This window comes from Anticarsia gemmatalis, chromosome 30, assembly GCF_050436995.1.
Source record: "Anticarsia gemmatalis isolate Benzon Research Colony breed Stoneville strain chromosome 30, ilAntGemm2 primary, whole genome shotgun sequence".
Lineage (NCBI taxonomy): Eukaryota > Metazoa > Arthropoda > Insecta > Lepidoptera > Erebidae > Anticarsia > Anticarsia gemmatalis.
In genome coordinates this window covers 1930465-1950198 of record NC_134774.1, presented here as the reverse complement: position 1 = coordinate 1950198, position 19734 = coordinate 1930465, and the positions used below count along the sequence as shown (strand labels likewise).

At 37.8% G+C, this 19734-nt stretch overlaps 1 protein-coding gene across 1 annotated transcript in view; it reads left to right on the top strand.

The window, feature by feature from the left end:
• LOC142985627 (uncharacterized) overlaps nucleotides 1–19734 on the top strand; it is a 53880-nt gene that overhangs the window by 27388 nt on the left and 6758 nt on the right. The window contains exons 2-4 of the mRNA XM_076133912.1: nucleotides 8696–9335; nucleotides 16137–16966; nucleotides 18835–18959. Coding sequence (XP_075990027.1) covers nucleotides 8760–9335; nucleotides 16137–16966; nucleotides 18835–18959 — 1531 coding nt within the window. The 5' untranslated portion in view covers nucleotides 8696–8759. The remainder of the gene's footprint in view (nucleotides 1–8695; nucleotides 9336–16136; nucleotides 16967–18834; nucleotides 18960–19734) is intronic.

Here is a 19734-nt window from a genome sequence, read left to right as displayed (position 1 = left end):
AGAACCGTCAGTTACGAGTAGCAGTACCTTTCTGCAAGACATCTTAAGATATCATTCAAAGATGACTGACTGACATGCCCGGTTTTTGAGCACATTTAGCGGTAGTTTATCTAATCAATAGCTTAAACTCATATAAAAAATGCAATTGAATAGATAAACTACCGCTAAATGTACTCAGAAACCGGGGGATTGTGATTTATCAACGCACGGCCCAAAACACTGGACGGATCGAACTGAAATTTGACATGCAGGTAGATGTTAAGACCTAGGCATTCGCTAAGAAAGGTTTTTGATCAATTCTACCCCCAAGGGGATAAAATATGAGGAAGATTTTATATGATAATTCTGTCCTAATGCCCGGTTTCTGAGTAGATACATTTAGCAGTAGTTTATCTATTCTATAGTTTTTTTTAACGCTATTGAATAGATAAACTACCGCTAAATGTGCCTCAGAAACCGGGGGCAAATCAAAAAGTAGCCGAAATCGCGGGCAAAAGTCATGTTACCAAATATCAATTTAAGAAAAAAATACAATTCAAACATGGCCGTGTTGTGACGTTCGCGCGTTATTTTTAGCTCCAAGCGTCGTTGTTGAATAAATAATGTGAACAACTTATACAGGCCGAAATACTCATTTAAAATTACAAATATTTATTTGACTGTTCAAACCGTGTTGTATCCCGCTGCCGATCTGTCCCGGCTAAGTTCTTTTGAATATTTCTCAATAGTAGTTTAAAGTTTGGAGGAGCCCGTGGCTTAGTTAACAACAGCCGCGCGGATTGATCTCTGAGGTTAAGCGACACTTGTCCAGGTTGTCCTGTGGATGGGTGACCATTTTATAAATATCGAGTTCCTCCGTGTTTCGGAAGGCACGTTAAATTGTGGGTCCCGGCTGTCATTTTTGAAGATCTTTGACAGTCGTTAACAGTAGTCAGAAGCTTGAAAGTCTGGCTACCAGTCTTACCGAGGAGTATTGTGTTATAACACGATACTAAGACTGGTTGTCAGACTTTCAAGCTTCTGACTACTGCTAACGACTGTCAAAGATCTTCGAAGATGACAGCCGCACTCACAATTTAACTTACCTTTTAAAAACACGGAAAAACTTTTATGCATTATATGGTCACCCATCCACAAAACAACCTCGACAAGCGTAGCTTAACCTCAGAGATAGATCCGCGCGGCTGTTGTTCAATAGCTAGGAGCTCCTCAATCTAAATCAAGTAAAATTATTAATACTTTTAATTTCAAAATGGCCTATTTCCCGCGTCATTATGTCATGTAAGCAAAGACACATGATTCAGCCTCTCAATATGGCCGCCACACGACTAATGAGAATAATTGTCTTTTATCACTCTTTGTCTTGTTTATAGTGTTATGTGATGACTAATAATATAATACGTTGTTTTAATTACATTTTAGACATATTTGCCTGCGTTTGGCGCAATGGTTAAGGTCGCTACGCCAATACCACGGCGTCGAGAGGTCATTGGTTCGATTCCCACACGGAACAATTATTTGTTCGATTCATAAATAGTTGTTTGCGGTCTGATTGTACTTTGTGTCCGTTGTTTGTATGTTTGTAAAAGTCTCTGCGGCACAAGATCAATTCTTAGTGCGGGAGTTGTCTGTAATGCCAATATATGGACATAACAAGGAATCTATATTAACAAATCCTAAAAAAATAACTAAAGTCTAGCAATTCCACAACAAGTTCGCAACTTCGCGTGAAAAGATTTCCCGCACAGAAATAAAATTTGACAAAAAAATCCGCCATTTTTTCCTTTGGCGCCAAATTTGACGTTAACACATTCGTTCGGGAACGCGTTATAAACGCTTGTGATCTCGATTCATGTGAAACGTTGCGTGCAAAAACATGTGTATTATCTGTTCAACTTAATTGTAATTAATTAATTACTGTAATTAAAGAATTAAATGACCTGCGGGCTTATCACGTATCTCAGTTGACAGCTAGTGTACGTCAAATTGATGGTCATTATTCAGTACATTGCTGCTTTGACGTAACGTGCTAACCACATTATTCTAAGGGAGAAAACAATGTACAGGGTAGTGTCTTTCAAATATTTGACAACTGAGATACGTGATAGCCCCCCAGAAAGATTGTGAAGAAAATGTACTTTTATGTTTATTAAGTGTGAAACTGGAACACTGATTTATATAGTAAATTGTAATTAATATTAAAGTTAGTAGGTGGATAGATGTATGTTATCTTTATATATTGAGGCGCCCATAGCCAGTTGCGCTCACCGGTCGGTAAACGATCTGTGAGTTAAGCAACTATTGGCGCGGTCATTCCATAGATGGGTGACCGCATAGTAGTATGTGAACTGGGCGTCTCCGTGCTTCGGAGGGCACGTTAAAAGTCGGTCCCGGTTGTTGTCTACTAAGATAACAGTCGTTAAGCCACGTCAAAGGCCTTCGGGCTTGAACAACTTTGACACTAGGTTGACCACTAACCATACGACAAACAACAATCTTTATATATATGACTATTCTGTAAGTGTGTATGTCACTGAACTTCTCTTAAACGACTGGACTGATTTTGATGAAATTTTTTGTGTGTGTTGAAGGGGATCTGAGAATGGTTTAGATTCATAATTTAGTCCGCTGGACAATGTTTTTTTATTAAATTTTTATGGCAAAACAATGTTTGCCGGGTCAGCTAGTAAAGTAATAAAAATCTGACTATGTAATAACTAGCTAATGGTCTTAAGACCTCAAAATAAACGGATCTTATTCTAACCTAACTATGTCAATTAATGTTACCAGTTAAAATTATGCAACACAAATGTTGCTATATTAATTAAATTTAAAATCTAGGTGGCTCCGGTCAAACTAGTTTTACGTTCATATGTACAAAGAAGTAAGGATCGTACCAAGTGGCGTTCTTTGGTCTCTGCCTACCCCTATGTGAAGAAGACGTGATATTATGTATTTACTAGAGGCCGCCTGCAACTTGTCCGCGTGGAATCCAATCCCTTGAAAACTCCGGAATAAAAAGTGGCCTATGTGTTATTCTAGGTCTTCAGCTAGCTATATACTAAATTTCGTTGTAATAGATTCTGTAGTATTTGCGTGAAAGAGTAACAACATACATACTCACAGCCTTTCGCATTTATAATATTAGTAGGATGTATAATGCATGTCCATACGTAGAAAAACAAGATATTTAAGATGCATTTCTTTCCCAAAATTTCATACTAATCGATACTAATATTATAAAGCTGAAGAGTTTGTTTGTTTGAACGCGCTAATCTCAGAAACTACTGGTCCGATTTGAAAAATTCTTTCAGTGTTAGTTAGCCCATTTACCGAGGAAGGCTATAGGCTATATATCATCACGCTACGACCAATAGGAGCAGAGTACCAGTAAAAAATGTTAACAAAACGGGGAACATTTTGACAAAAGTAGTTTCTTGTTGTAGTTGTATTTCATTAATATTAAATTTACAATTAATGAATAAATTTACAGTTCGTACGAATATGTATTTAAATATATTTTACCTTAAAATATACCCACTACGTGATTAAATACATGTATGAACTATTTCATACATGTATGAAACAATTGCCTACATTACGAATTTCATAGTTCGGTCGTTCGTTTGTCGTATGGTTAGTGGTCAACCTAGTGTCAAAGCTGTTCAAGCCCGAAGACCTTTGACATGGCTTAACGACTGTTATCTTAGAAGACAACAGCCGGGACCGACTTTTTACGTGCCCTCCGAAGCACGGAGACGCCCATCTCAAATACCACTATGCGGTCACCCATCTATGGAATGACCGCGCCGAGGATTGCTTAACCCACAGATCGTTTACCGACCGGTGAGCGCAACTGGCTATGGGCGCCTCATACAAATTGTCTTATTTACATACATACCTTAAATCCATACAAATATACTGTCTTAATAATAAACGTGGAATAAGCTCTGATAATATAGTGGAGGCGCCCATAGCCAGTTGCGCTCACCGGTCGGTAAACGATCTGTAGGTTAAGCAAACCTTGGCGCGGTCATTACATAGATGGGTGACCGCATGGTGGTATTTGAACTCCGTGCGTCGGAGAGCACGTAAAAACCCGTCCCGGTTGTTGTCGATTAAGATAACAGTTGTTAAGCCGTGTCAAAGGTCTTCGGGCTTGAACAACTTTGACACTAGGTTGACTACTAATATGATAAGAAGTTACAAAAATAAATAAATATCAATATTTAACTACTACAGAAGTAATACCCTCTTATTCATAAAAATATATATTTATGAAGTTATGAAAGGCTTATAAAGAGTTTTGTTTCTTTCACTCTATAGCGAAATGAAAAAGAGAAAACATATTATAGTAGTTTTTTAACTTGTTGTTTGTCGTATGGTTAGTGGTCAACCTAGTGTCTAGGTTGTTCAAACCGCCCGGGAGGCCTTTGACGTGGCTTAACGACTGTTATCTTAGTAGACAACAACCGGGACCGACTTTTAACGTGCCCTCCGAAGCACGGAGACGCCCAGTTCAAATACCACTATGCGGTCACCCATCTATCGAATGACCGCGCCAATGGTTGCTTAACCCACAGATCGTTTACCGACCGGTGAGCGCAACTGGCTATGGTTTTAGTTTTTTAACTAAAATAGGTTTATAGTGTGTTTATGAATAACAGGGTTATAGTATTGGGGGATTTTTATTAAATTTCTCAGTAGTCATTGTGTGATTTAAATTCCTTAAAACGACATGACGTCATTGTGTTATCAAAATTAGTCACTGTACAGGAAACCTAATTTTACCTAGATTAATTACACACTGTCTATCGGACCTCCACAACCCAGTTACCTAAGTTATAACACGATATCCTTCGGTAAGACTGTTTGTCAGACTTTCAAGTTTCTGACTACTGTTAACTATTAAAGATCTTAGAAAATGAGAGCCGGGACTCACAATTAAACGTGCCTTCCGAAACACGGAGGAACTCGATATGTATAAAATGGTCACCCATCCACAGGACAACCTAGGCAAGAGTGGCTTAACCTCAGAGATTTATGTCGAACCGAATATGTATGTAGCAAATCTTATTTGTCTCTAGCTGACCCGCGAAACTTCGCTTGTGTCACATAAGAGAGAATGGGTCATATTTTCCCCCTTTTTGTAACATTTTTTACTGGTACTCTGCTCCTGTTGGTCGTAGCGTGATGTTATATAGCCTTTAGCCTTCCTCAATAAATAGGCTATCCAACAGTAAAATATTTTTTCAATTCGCAACAGTAGTTTTTGAGATTAGCGCGTTCAAACAAACTCTTCAGCTTTATAATATTAGTATAGATGTGTCATCATATTATTTCGGAGTTTCCGTACTACATAGCTTTATATACTTTAAATACAGTAAAGCCATGATGATGAAATTTTCTTCAAATCTCTCTGGAACTCCCAATGATAACGAATTGAGACGAACAAACAAAAAACCGTACAGTTTTATATTAGTAGATTATGTAACAATTTTAATTGAGGAAAAACATGTAAGTACTTATTTTATATATAACTTGTTTGCGTCTACTTGTAAACTCGGTAGATATATAACCGAACTAGTAGTTCGCAATATTCAACAATATTTAAAGATATCTCCCGCACTAAGAATTGCTCTTGTGTCGAACTTTTACAAACATACAAACAACGGACACAAAGTACAACCAGACCCGAAACAACAATTTGTGGATCGCACAAATATTTGTTCCGTGTTGGAATCGGACCCACGACCTCCCGACGTCCTGGTAGTGGCACCACCATTTTAAAGCTAAGCTCGTGGCTAAGGCTCAGGTTTGACTTGTGGATGGGTGACGATATTAAACATTCTACATACTCTTCTATTTTTCGGTGTTGTTGTCATTTTCGAAGATCTTTGACAGTCGTTAACAGTAGTCAGAAGCTTGAAAGTCTGACAACCAGTCTTACCGAAGGGTATCGTGTTATAACCCAGGTAACTGGGTTGAGGTTTCAAAGATTTTTTTTATACCCTACTGAGCAAAAGTATCCTATAATAAGGGAAGGGTAAGGACCTGAGTCCAACATACTGGTTAATTGTGACTTTATATTCCTTCAAGAACTGTGTTAAACAACTGTCAGACATGTCATTCATCACGATGTTTTCCTTCACCGTTATAACAAGTGATCATTATTTCTAATACACACATCACTTGGAAAAGTCATTAATGGTTTGGTTTATCACTCGCGTGGGAGATAAATGCCTATACCACTCGGCTATCAATGCTTACTTCAAAATGTTATTTTCACAGCTCATGAAAATGGAATATAGGTCAGGTGACTCAAGGATAATACTGATTCTTCGAAGTTTTAATATGAATTCTTTGCTTAAAAATTGTGCCGAGGTTTTTCTTAACTAAAACGCAATTCCCTCCCTCCTCATTCTGAAAGAAGACCTTTGATAGAGGGACAGAAATGGCTTAAGAAAAATTATCTTACCTACTAATATTATAAATGCGAAAGTTTCTGAGTATGTATAGATGTTTGTTACTCTTTCACGCAAATACTACTGAATCGATTACGATGAAATTTGATATGTAGGTAGCTGCAGACCCAGAATAACACATAGGCTATGTTTAAAGTAAAAAAAAAAAAAGAAAAAAAAAAAAAAAAAAAAGTTTTAATATGAATTCTTTGCGAAAGAATTGTGCCGAAGTTTTTTTTACTGTAGCGCAATTCTGTATAGTGTTAACTGTGGAGTATCCAGAGTTTGACATTTAAAATGTACTGCCAAATAAATAGTTCTTACGGAACCCGGTAATGATCACTTGTTCTAACGGTGAAGGAAAACACCGTGATGCAACCTTGCATGCCTGAGAGCTCTTTAGAACAGTTCTTGAAGGTAGTCTTCAACCCGCACTTGGTTAGCGTGGTGGACTCAAGGCCTAACCCCTCCCTCATTACGGGAGACCCTTGCCCAGCAGTGGGACAGTAATGGGTAAAGAATAAAATTCAAGAGTTTTGTCCGAATCGAGAATTTTCCATTTCTTAAATATTTTTGTTTATAATGTACGATAACAATATGTATACCTTTTAAGTCAAATGTCTAGTTATTTTCAAAAACAATGCTCGTGTTTAGTTATTAAGGTAAAAAGCGTAACTAAATATGGAAAATATCCAATTAGCGAAGTAAATTGATAAAAAATGTAATTGAATAATATTATTTAATACGTTTTTAAAAGGATATTCCTGTAGATTAGGTGTTGTTTTCGAGATACGGATAAAAATACTACCTACCGTTTCGACTGTGCGTAAATAGATTCACCAAAATATATGAAACTCTTCCGTTACTGACTGACTGATGGACAACGCACAAGCGAAACTACTGAGCGTACAAACCTGACATTTGCTATGAACATTCCCTAGCAAGTGTAGAGGAGCACTAAGAGAGGATTTTTGGACATTCCACCCGGTTGGGAAACTAATGTATACATAAAATTGGGGTACACAGAGAAATTTACATCAAACCCGGCTGTCATTTTCAAAGATCTTTGACAGTCGTTACCAATAGTCAGAAGCTTGAAAGTCTGACAACCAGTCTTACCGAAGGGTATCGTGTTAACCCAGGTAACTGGGTTGTGTAGGTCCGATAGACAGTCGCTACATGTACAATACTGGTATTCAGCTGCATCCGGTGAGACTGGAAGCCGACTCCAACATAGTTGGAAGAAAGGCTAGACTGATTGTTTTATATTACCAGAATCTATACAAATGTAAGAAAGAGATGCGAAATCTTGACAATGGAATTTAGCAAGTTTATTTATAGTTATATTGTCTTAAACTGTGCGTCTGGATTCATGCCAAAGTACATAAATTTTCGTTTCCAAATGTACACTGAAATTGCAGCAAAAAAGCTAGATTTTTGAAGTCTTTTAATGCAGTACTAAAAAGAACAGACTTTACACGAAATCTAAAATTAGGTTAATTCATAGTCGCACTTACCGGTCGGTAAACGATCAGTGTGTTAACTTGTACATTACATAGATGTAGGTGCAGTGTTTGAGCTGAGCGTCTCCGTGATACAGGCCAGGAGTTTGTTGGCAGCTCTTCTCATTGGCCCTACCTTTCGAACTGGCGGTATATTCACTCTTTGTATCATTGACTATCATAAGTGTCAGCATTTGACCTGGATGAATAAATGATTTGATTTTGATTTTTACAAGTCGCACCGTTATCATAGGCTGAAAAAACTTGGACCTTCCAATTCCCTTATACGGCGGCGCCTTTTTAAGGGCTCTTCGCGTCTTAAAATAACACCTATAACTTACTACTGTTACAAAATTAAATTCTTAACTTTACTATTTAATTATACCAAAACTACTTATCTAATTTTGTTGTATTTTGGTACATAGGTATACCATACATCACCTTGAGGTAGACTGGCAGAAAATGCCCCTGGTATTAAGTCCGCCTTTATACAGAGTAGTATATTAAGTTTGAAATAAATAAATTTAGACTTCAAGATCTAAATAAACATATAGGACACTTCTTACAATGTTTTTTAATTCACGCAAACGATAACGCAGGCAAAAACTTAACAATTTTAATAAAAATTTAAAATCAAATGTTATAAGTCAGTTTCTAACGTTATATAACTGCTGTGTGGGAGCACCGTTATATCTATATATTCTAACCTTTAATTTTGTCTTGTTGCAGATGTCACCGCCATTTTGAAATCTTGAAGCAAGAAACAAAAAAATCAACAATTAAGGCTCACGTTATGGGTAGTCCCACCGTTTCTAACGCAAAGCCCGTACCAATGGAGAACACAGAAAAGAAATCATTAATTAAAATAGTCCATAAGTTCTTTTCACACAAGAAAAAAGAGAAAAACAAGCCGAAAGAAGCCGTCGAAGTGAAGCAAGAAAAAGAAAAACAAGAAGATGCAAGAAAAACTAAAAACGTAGATGCTGTTGCGGCCGTCTTGGAGAAATTCGACAAGTTAGATTTGCAAGAGAAAAAAAAATCGGAAGATGATGAGTTGGAAAACTTCAGTTTCAAAGTTATTGAAGAGCCCAGGAATGAACGTATCAACTCCCATTCATCCCAAGACAGTGGTTTTTCTGATAAATCTGAAAATACCTCTGAAGAAATTCCCGAAGAAGTTGTGAAAGAAGAAAAGATTGATAAGGGTGATGAATTAATTGAGCAATTGGAGAAATTAGACATTGATGAAAAGAAGTCTAAGAAGAAATATCAGACGGTTGTGATCCAAAGAACGCCAATTAGGACGAGAACTTGTAACTACGCTCCGAGCTACCCTTACCCAGCTAGGGACAGCGATATCTACCGACAAGTAAGTTAAACCTATTTTACTATCTCTAGTCGAAGCGCTCATAGCCAGTTGCACTCACGGGTCGGTAAACGATTTCTGGGTTAAGCAACCGTTCCCGCTGTCTTTAGATAGATGGGTGACCGCACAGTTGTATTTGAATTGGGCGTCTCCGTACTTCGGAAGGCACGTAAAACGTCCTGGTTGTTGTCAATGATAATAACAGTCGTTAAGCCAAAAGCCCTTCAGGCTTCATCAACTTTGACACTTGTTTGACTGCTAACCATACGATAAGAAAGAAAGTTAACTGCTTAAATCTTAGCGCGGACATTTGACCCCGGTTTCTGAGGTATATTTATCGGCAGTTTATCTATTCCATAGCGTTTAAACTCATATGAATAACGTTATTGAATAGATAAACTACTGCTAAATATACCTCAGAAACCAGGCATATGTGAAGAAAAAGTTTGTAGGAATCGTGTCAAGTAACGTTCTTTAGTCTGCCTACCCGCATGTGAGTAAAGCTTGTTTGTATGTATGTACATCTCCATCACATGCACTCCTTGAATACGTGCCTCTGTGGCGCGGTCGGTAGTATAAGCGGCTTCCGTGCGAGAGGTCTCGGGTTCGAATCCTGGGTTGGGCCAAAAAGGTTTCTGAGATTTTCTTAGAGATTGCCCGGAGAGGGGAAGTTGAAGTCGAAGACCTCCATGCCTCGGAGAGCACGTAAAGCCGTCGGTCCTGCGCCTGACCTCTCACTGGTCGTGTCGGTTATCCGTCCCACCAGACTATGAGAGTGAAAGAACAGAGAGTGTACCTGTGTATTGTGGACACACTTGGACACTATAAACAAAGTCCTGCACAGATGGCCAGTTTCAATGAAACTGACCGCCGTAGCCGTATATCGGCTAGGAGGACATTATTTATACGTGTCTTGTATCTATGTTTCGTGTACAGCGACATGTTGCTATATTCACACACACAAAGTTGTGTTAGACCTCCTTTTCCCGGAAGGAAAATATGTCTTATGTCAAAACTGTTGAACCCATTGTCCCATAGATAAGTGTTTAATGTTTCGTCATGGGAAAACCCTAAGATTCATAAATTAATTGTCTTTACAAACATACATACATATTATGCCTGCCTCCGTGGCGCAGTGGTTTAGGTCACCATGCCGCAACCATTGCGTCCGGAGGTCATGGGTTCGATTCCCACACGGGACAATTATTTGTGCGATCCACAAATAATTGTTTCGGGTCTGGTTGTGCTTTGTGTACGTTGTTTGTATGTTTGTAAAAGTTCCCGCGACACAAGAGCAATTCTTAGAGCGGGAGTTGTCTTTAAAAAAAAGAAAAAAATAACTTTTATTATGAAGAAGGTTAATGAAATACACCCAAGTTTCGCCATTAACATTTTAGTCCCATGTAATAGGGGGCGAGCCCGTTGCCATATACCGGGCACGTTACCAAACTCCGGATTACTATTATTACTATTGAAAAATATTCTTTTACATACATACATAAAATCTTGCCTTATTCTCATAGGGGTAGGCAGAGACTAAAGAACGTCACTTGGTACGATCCTTACAAACTTCCCTTGCTACATTCACATACATACATCTTGTCATACAGAACCGCCGGTTACGAGTATTACCCAATTTAGATAAATAAATAAAAAAAATCATCTTAACAACATAATTTTGCGCGATTTAAAACCGCAAAATGTTGTATTAGTAAAGAAAATAACTGAAGGATGACAACTTATATTACACTAGCTGACCCGCGCAACTTCGCTTGCGTCATATAATAGGGAATTTCCCCGTTTTTGTAACATTTTTCACTGGTACTCTGCTCCTATTGGTCGTAGCGTGATGATATATAGCCTATAGCCTTCCTCGATAAATGGACTATCTAACACTGAAATATTTTTTTCAAATCGGACCAGTAGTTCCTGAGATTAGCGCGTTCAAACAAACTCTTCAGCTTTATAATATTAGTATAGATGTGCGTTAAACACGTGCCAAAAAAAAACAAAACAAGTTTTTGCTTGTCTATGAATTTGAGATGGCATAATAAATTATTTATTTTTAAATCTCTGTGGTTAGTTTTAGTAGACTGGAAGCCGACTCCAACATAGTTGGAAGAAAGGCTAGGCTAAGCCGGTTCGTATCCCACACGGAACAATTATTTGTGCGATCCATAAATAATTGTTTCATGTCTGGTTGTACGTTGTTTGTATGTTTAAATAAATAAATAAATAAATATTTTGGGACAATTCACACACGGTCATTTGATTCCAAACTAAGCAGAGCTTGTACTATGGTAACCAAATCTATACTAATATTATAAAGCTGAAGAGTTTGTTTGTTTGTTTGTTTGTTTGTTTGTTTGTTTGAACGCGCTAATCTCGGGAACTACTGGTCCGATTTGAAAAATTCTTTCAGTGTTAGATAGCCCATTTATTGAGAAAGGCTATAGGCTATATATCATCACGCTACGACCAATAGGAGCAGAGTAACAGTGAAAAATGTTACAAAAACGGGGAAAATTATGATTATCTTAAGTGACGCAAGCGAAGTTGCGCGGGTCAGCTAGTAACTGATAAACATACTTATATACTTCTAAATTCATACTTATATAGATACATTAACATCCAGGCTCAGAACAAATACTCGTGCTCATCACACAAAGATTTGTCTCGGGTGGGATTCGAACCCACCACACGCGGCGCTACGGTTGTTGCGGCGAGGTGACCGCTTAAACCACTGCGCCAAACGTGCAGTTTGTAAAAGTCCCCGCGACACAAGAGCAATTCTTAGTGCGGGAGTTTTATCTAAAAAATAATACTCATTGCAATACCAATTAAACAACTAAATTAGCCAATAATCAGTATTAAAAATGTACAATTTATTGATAAAATGATAACAAATATTTATTTCCTCGCTACCACGAATGCAATGATAAGAATGATTCATATTTTATCAATTTCTATGTAACAAAAATATCTTGTGGAAGTGCAATTACAAATTTTCTAAAAATAAAAAATTGCGTTGTGACTTTTATATTATCAGTCAAGCCTTTCTTCCAATGTCGGAGTCGGCTTCCAGTCTCACTGAATACAGCTGAATACCGGTATTTTACATGAAGCAACTGTCTATCTGACCTCCGCAACACAGTTACCTGGGTTACACGATATCCTTCGGTAAGACTGGGTGACAGACTTTCAAGCTTCTGACTACTGTTATCGACTGCCGGGACATATCTTAGAAAATGACAGCCGGGACCCACAATTATGCCTTTCAAAACACGGAGGAGCTAGGAATGTATAATATAGTCACCCATCCACATAACAACCTCGGCAAGCGTAGCTTAATCTCAGAGATAGACTCGCGCGGCTGTTTATAATAATTAATGAAATACTTAAACAATCCAGGCGCCCATAGCCAGTTGCGTTCACCGGTGGGTACACGATCTGCGGGTTAAGTAACCTTTGGTGCGGTTTATCCATAGATGGGTGACCGCTTAGTAGTGTTTGAACAAGGCGTCTCCGTGCTTCGAAAGGCACGTAAAAAGTCGTCACTGGTTATTTTCAGTTAAGATAACGACTGTTGTTGCTGGAAATGTATATTTCTGATAAATTATTTATTGTTCCTATATGTAAAAAAACATGGCGTCACCAATTTCCTCTATAAAATGGCGCCAATAAGCGCAAGGCGCCGAGGACAAATACTAATCCTTGTGTGCCAACTTATTGTAATGCGAAGCGTTTAATATTCAATCAATGACCGGGATTTTTACAACATGCATTCTCAATAACATACGCGGAAAACGGCGGCGAAACTAATTTAATACAAACATCTGAATGAAAATGGGAGTTACTTAGTAGTTCGGGAGATAGCAGATAGGTGGCGCTTATATCAATTTACTTAATACGTACTTTTACATATGATTTTTGCGAGAAATTATTGATCTAAGCTTTATGTTTTAAGTAAAATATAACTTTAATATTTTTAATAATATATTGAATGAAGGAAAATAGTTATTATTGTATTTAAAAACCATTTTTATTACACAGATTTTATGGTGCACGTGAGTGTTAGTAGTTCTCAATAAAATACATAGATGGCGTTGTCCGATTGCATCATCTCGTACTGCGGATGAACGCGATAAATTATCTTTTTTTCACGGCTAATTAGTCGCGAATAAAAACATAAATACGTAATAGATTTAATCGATATTGTCTCTGTTTTTCAGATAAGATAATAATGTATTGCGGAAATTGAAATAGTTATTAATAGGTACATAGAAAACGCTGTCTGTTTGCGATAAACATTAAGGGTAAAAACAGGCGTATGGTTAAATGTCAGATTACCTAACCAAAAGATATAGTAAGATATAGTAAGAGCGAATGTGTGAAAAATCTTTTGTACAAATAGGTACAGTCAACCTAAGTAACTTTGAATCATTTGGGTAACATTGACAGTGGGAATTTGAACTAGTTTCGATTATTTTTTCATAAGAAACTAACACAATTGTTAAAGGTTTATCTTAGTTTTGCAAACCTTTATCAATCGTGTTGGTCTCATATGAAAAAATAATCGAAACTAGTTAGAATTCCCACTGTCAATGTTACCCAAATGATTCAAAGTTACCCAAATTGACCTTACACGATTTGTTTTGAAAATAAACAATTTTGTTTGAAAATATAAATTGTCGTTAGCTTTGTACCTAGCAGCTAACAAGATATATGGGGCTTAATACATTTATCCCCGGTTTCTGAGGTACATTTAGCGGTAGTTTATCTATTCAATAGCGTTTAAACTCATATAAACATGTCAGTTTGAATAGATAACTTGTAATAAAATCTCTTTGGCTTCAAGAATCACAAATGAGTACACGGTTCATTAGGTTTCTTTCAGTGAGCTCGTGAGGTACCCAAATATCGAGCTTTTGTTGTGTAGAGAAAAGATTTTATTACAAGTTCCGAGTTTTTTGCTGCCCGAGTTGACGCCTAAGCCTCATACATACTATAATGCGAAAAGACTTTTTCCCTGACCTAATATTATATTGATTACTACTAACTACAAGCGTTATGCCTTTCATATAAAAATTATGAATGAGTAATGCCTACTTACGTGTATTGTAGGTATAGTATATTTATTTAAATTTTCACGCCACCCATTCATTTGCGGTTTTCACAATGACTTTCAATTTGTTATACCTTTTTATAAATAACTAGCTGACCCGCGCAACTTCGCTTGCGTCACATAGGAGAGAATGAGTCAAAATTATCCCCGTTTTTGTGACATTTTCTGCTGGTACTCTGCTCCTATTGGTCGTAGCGTGATGATGTATAGCCTATAGCCTTCCTCGATAAATGGGCTATCTAATACTGAAAGATTTTTTCAAATCGGACCAGTAGTTCCCGAGATTAGCGCGTTCAAACAAACAAACAAACTCTTCAGCTTTATAATATTAGTATAGATTATTATAACACTGACATGTTGGAGCTTGTGGTAAAGTAACAATAACCGCGCGGATAGTTCTCTGAGGTTAAGCTACACTTACCGAGGTTGGTTAGTGGATGGGTGACCATATTATACATAGCTAGTTCCTCCGTGTTTCGGAAGGCTCATTAAATACTGGGTCCCGGCTGTCATTGTCCAAGATCTTTGACAGTCGTTAACAGTAGTCAGAAGCTTGAAAGTCTGATAGGCAGACAAATGTCTGCTCCATTAATAAAGCCAGCTGCTATAACTGCTTTTTCAAAGCTAAACAAATTTCCATTTACGTCATAATAAAAGTAATTAATTATTATTACATATTTCCTTATAAGTATATAAGTATACATACTATAATTATAACCTTTTTTATCTTATATGAGCTAACCCATACGGCCCCTCCTATGTACAAACTTTCTACTACATTTTCAACCAATCAGAAAACTATTTTCGAACTGTAAAATGAGTTTGTACGTTTGTTACCCGGTCAAAATCAATCAAATCATATATCCATTTAGGTCAAATGCTGACACTTATAGTCAATGATACAGAGAGTGAATTTACCGCCAGTTCGGAAGGTAGGGCCAATGAGAAGAGCTGCCAACAAACTCTTTAACTATCTCTGTGAATATTTTTAACCAAATAGGTTTAGTAGTTTAGCCATAAAAGCATAGTAGATAAAGAACCTTGGGTTTAATAAAATCCTATGTATTAGTCAAATTTATAAACTATGTGTCCTCAAATTTAAATAAAACCCGTTCATTCGTTTTTACGTGAAAGAGAAACATACATCTATGTTCACACACAGTCGTATTTATAAGACTAGCTGACAGCAACTTTTCCCGCGTGAAATTTTGCCTCTTTCTAGGTGGAATTGCCAAAAATCCTCTCTTAGTGCTCCTCTACACTTGCTAAGGAATGTTCATAGCAAATGTCAAGTTTGTACGCTCAGTAGTTTCGGCTGTGCGTTGTCCATCAGTCAGTCAGGCACTCAGTGACCGAAGAGTTTTATATGTATTGTTGATTAAGATAGATATTCCAAAGTATGAAAAAAAAAACTTTAAATTAGTGACATAACAAAATCTACGGCCTCTGTGGCAAGGTCGGTATTGTATCCGACTGCCTATCGTGAAGTCTCGGGTTTTATTCCCGGGTCGAGTTAAATGCTATTATTTATTTTTTTAACCCGGAGTTTGGTAAATGGCAAAAGTCTCTTACCACCTAATTACTTGGATTGGTGTTTTAATGGCGCAACGTGAGTGTATTTCATAAATGCCATTCCTGTGTGATATTATGTAAGTAAAATACATAATTTTCTTTTCCAGATCAGCCAAATCAACACAGCAACTCTCACAGGCGGGCAAGTAATCGTCAACCAATGTCAGCAGCCAGAAACTTTATCAGAAGTGGACATCGCTTGCGAAACTGTCAAGCAAAACTCTCAATACCAACCCAAAGACCACGAGATTCTTCTGCAAGACGTCCTAGAATTTATCCAAGAAGATACGACCACGAAACAATATGGAAGCAAAGTTGAAAAAAAATACGATAGCAACGCACTCCTCGAAGATCTGGAGAAGAAAACAATTGGGGAACACGAAATTATGCAGTTACTACAAGATAATAACTACCATATTGCCCAAAATAATGTGGAAGATATAAATTCCACGATTGATAATGAAATGTTTCATTATTTGCAAACTAATTTGAACACGATGCCGAGTGATGCATATATGACGGCTGGATACACGTACCCTACTCCGCCAAGGTCCGAGAATGTCCCAAGTCCCTGCATGTCCACATCCCCTGCATCATTCTACCCCTCAAACTCTGAATACACCCTTTCTCCCGGCCGATCTCCAATCTACAACAGCGATTACGAAAAATACCAAGACATCCCCCATTTTGAAGAAGAAAAAGAGACCATAGATAAAAAAGCGCGGGAACGCACCAACTCTATTTCGTCTATGACTATGAAACAGTTTAAGGATATGCAAAAGGAGATTGTATATAATTTTTCTAAGAGGGAGTGTTGCCAGTTGAGTCGGAAATCTTGTAAAGAGCTGTTCGAAGAGCATATGAAGAAATTAAAAATGGCTGAACGAAAGGACTTGTGCTTGAAAGTCGCTACTATGGATCTCAAAACTGCTTATGGGTAAGTTCTTAAGATTCATATTTTATATAGTACTAGAGGCCTACCCCGGTCTCCCCGGTTCAAAAAGAAATTGAAAAAAAATCTTCACTATTTTACACATAAACCTCCTGAATCACTATCTAAGAAAAAATAATTAAATTTAGCCTATTAACTCCACTGCTCGGCAAGGGTCTCCTCCCGTAATAAAAGAGGGATTAAGGCCGTAACAATTATTTGTGCGATCCACAAATAATTGTTTCGGGTCGGGTCGTACTTTGTGTCCGTTGTTTGTATGTTTGTAAAGGTCCCCGCGACACAAGAGCAATTCTGAGTGCGGGAGTTGTCTTTAAAAACAAAAATAAATAAGTTATGTATGTACATTATGTACATAATTGTTCACTAGATGGCACCACTAGCCAACAATTTTTAAGGAAACTATCATTATTAATTACCCTATCTTTTAAATCCTAATTAGTCTATACAAAGTATAATTATTTTTCCTCCTAGTATAACTCATGTAGATGCGTCAATAATAATTAAAATTATTATTTGGCAAGGAAAATTAAACATATATGTACATGTAGAGCAATAGAAACAATGTATCCTTATATATATTTAGCTGTAACAAATATATAACAAGGCCTAACTCCTCCCTCAGTACGAGAGGAGAGACCCTTGCATAGCAGTGGGATATTAATGGGCAAAATCTATTTTTATTGTCTATTTGGTTTGGGTAGTATAAGCGACTGTTGATTACGTGGGTTCGCTCCCCTAGCAAGCACCTGCATTCAAAATAATAATTTAATTATAAATCTTAACCCATTAATGTTCCACTGCTGGGCAAGGGTCTCCTCCCGTAATGAGAGAGTGGTTAAGCCTTGAGTCCACCACGTAGGCCAAGTGCGGGTTGGGGACTTTGCATGCCCTCAATAAACGTATTAAAAAAATTTTAGGCACGCAAGGTTTCCTCACGATGTTTTCCTTCACAGTTAGAGCATGTAAAATTATTTCTAATACACACATAACTTGGAAAAGTCATTGGTGTGTTGCCTCAGGTTCGAACCTGCGACCACTTGCGTGGGATGTATCAACTTATACCACTCGGCTATCACTGCACATGTGAAAAGACAATAAAATTAAAATGACTTAATTATACCTATATAGGGTAATCCATTGACGTATTTTTATTAATAAATGTGTTCAAAACCCACATTTGAGGCAATGAATCAAAATTAAATAGAAATGTAACAATACACCGGTAAAATAGGCATTTTATTAGTCAAACGATATTAGCAAGGATTATTCATAGATGGGTAACCGTTGTGTAGTATGAACGCGTAATGATGCATACATACACACCTACAAAATCTACTAGTCTTTGCGACTGCCACGCAGGAGGTCTCGGGTTCGAATCCTGGGTCGGGTCAAAAAGTCTTTACTGAGATTTTCTGTTAAGAATTGAGGAAGTCGAAGGTCTTATCATTTTGACCCTAGGGTCTTGGAAGAGAGAGTTAAACATTAATTTGAATATCCGACAATCGCAAGAACATTTACACCGTAGCGAATGCAGTAAGTCATAGACCTCCTTGCCTCGGAGAGCACGTAAAGCCGTCGGTCCTGCGCCTGACCTCTCTCTGGTCGTGTCTACCGTCCCACCGGACTATGAGAGTGAAGGAATAGAGAGTGTACCTGTGTATTGTGCACACACTTGGACACTATAAACAAAGTCCTGCACAGATGGCCAGTTTCAATGAAACTGACCGCGGTAGCCGTATATCGGCTAGGAGGACATAATTATTGTGCACACACTTGGACACTATATACAAAGTCCTGCTCAGTTGGCTGGTATCCGGGTCAGCTAGTTACAAATATAATTATTTTTGTTCCAGCGTCTTACATCACATACTACTGGGTTTATCTCGAGGGTCGGAGCAGGAAGACGTGCACATGGCACTGTTCAGTCTCATCTGTGAACGAGTGGTCGCTGAAGATAGCACCATGTTTACTGGGGATGGTATGTATTTAAAATAGTATATTATATTGAGTTAAGGACGGCTGATCCCATCGATCCCATTGAAATGGGATTGTTGATCCTACCGATCCCATTATCGTAGTATTATTGATCCCACCGATCCCATTATCGTAGTATTGTTGATCCCATCAATCCCATGATCATAGCATTTCTGATCCCTTCGATATGGGATTGATGATCCCGTCGATCCCATAGACATGGGATTGCTGATCCCATCTATCTCACTGTTATGGGCATGTTGATCACATCGATCCCATTGTCATGGGCATATCGGCCCAGTCGATCCCATCGACAATGTGTTATCGATCGCACCGATCCCATTGACATGGGACTGTTGGTCCCATCGATCCTATCGTTATGGAACTCGATCCTATCGATCCCATGCTTATTGTCAGTTTTATCCCAACGATCCCATGTTTATGGACACGTTGATCCCATCGATCCTTTGTTTACGGTCAAGCTGATCCCATCAATCCCATGAATATGGACATATTATTCCCACCGATCCCATTGTCTGTCTTACTGATCCCACCGATCCTATTGGCTTATGATTCCTGATCCCATGGTATAGTGACTGCTGATCCCATTTATACCATTGCTTTGGACTTTTTGATCCCAGCGATCCCATTGTCTAGGTTATATGTTCCATGGATCCCATGGCCGAGGGAATTTTGATCCCATCGATCCCATACAAATCTGATCTCGACAGTTAAAAATACACAAAAATTAACTATTAATGTCCCACCAATAGATGTCT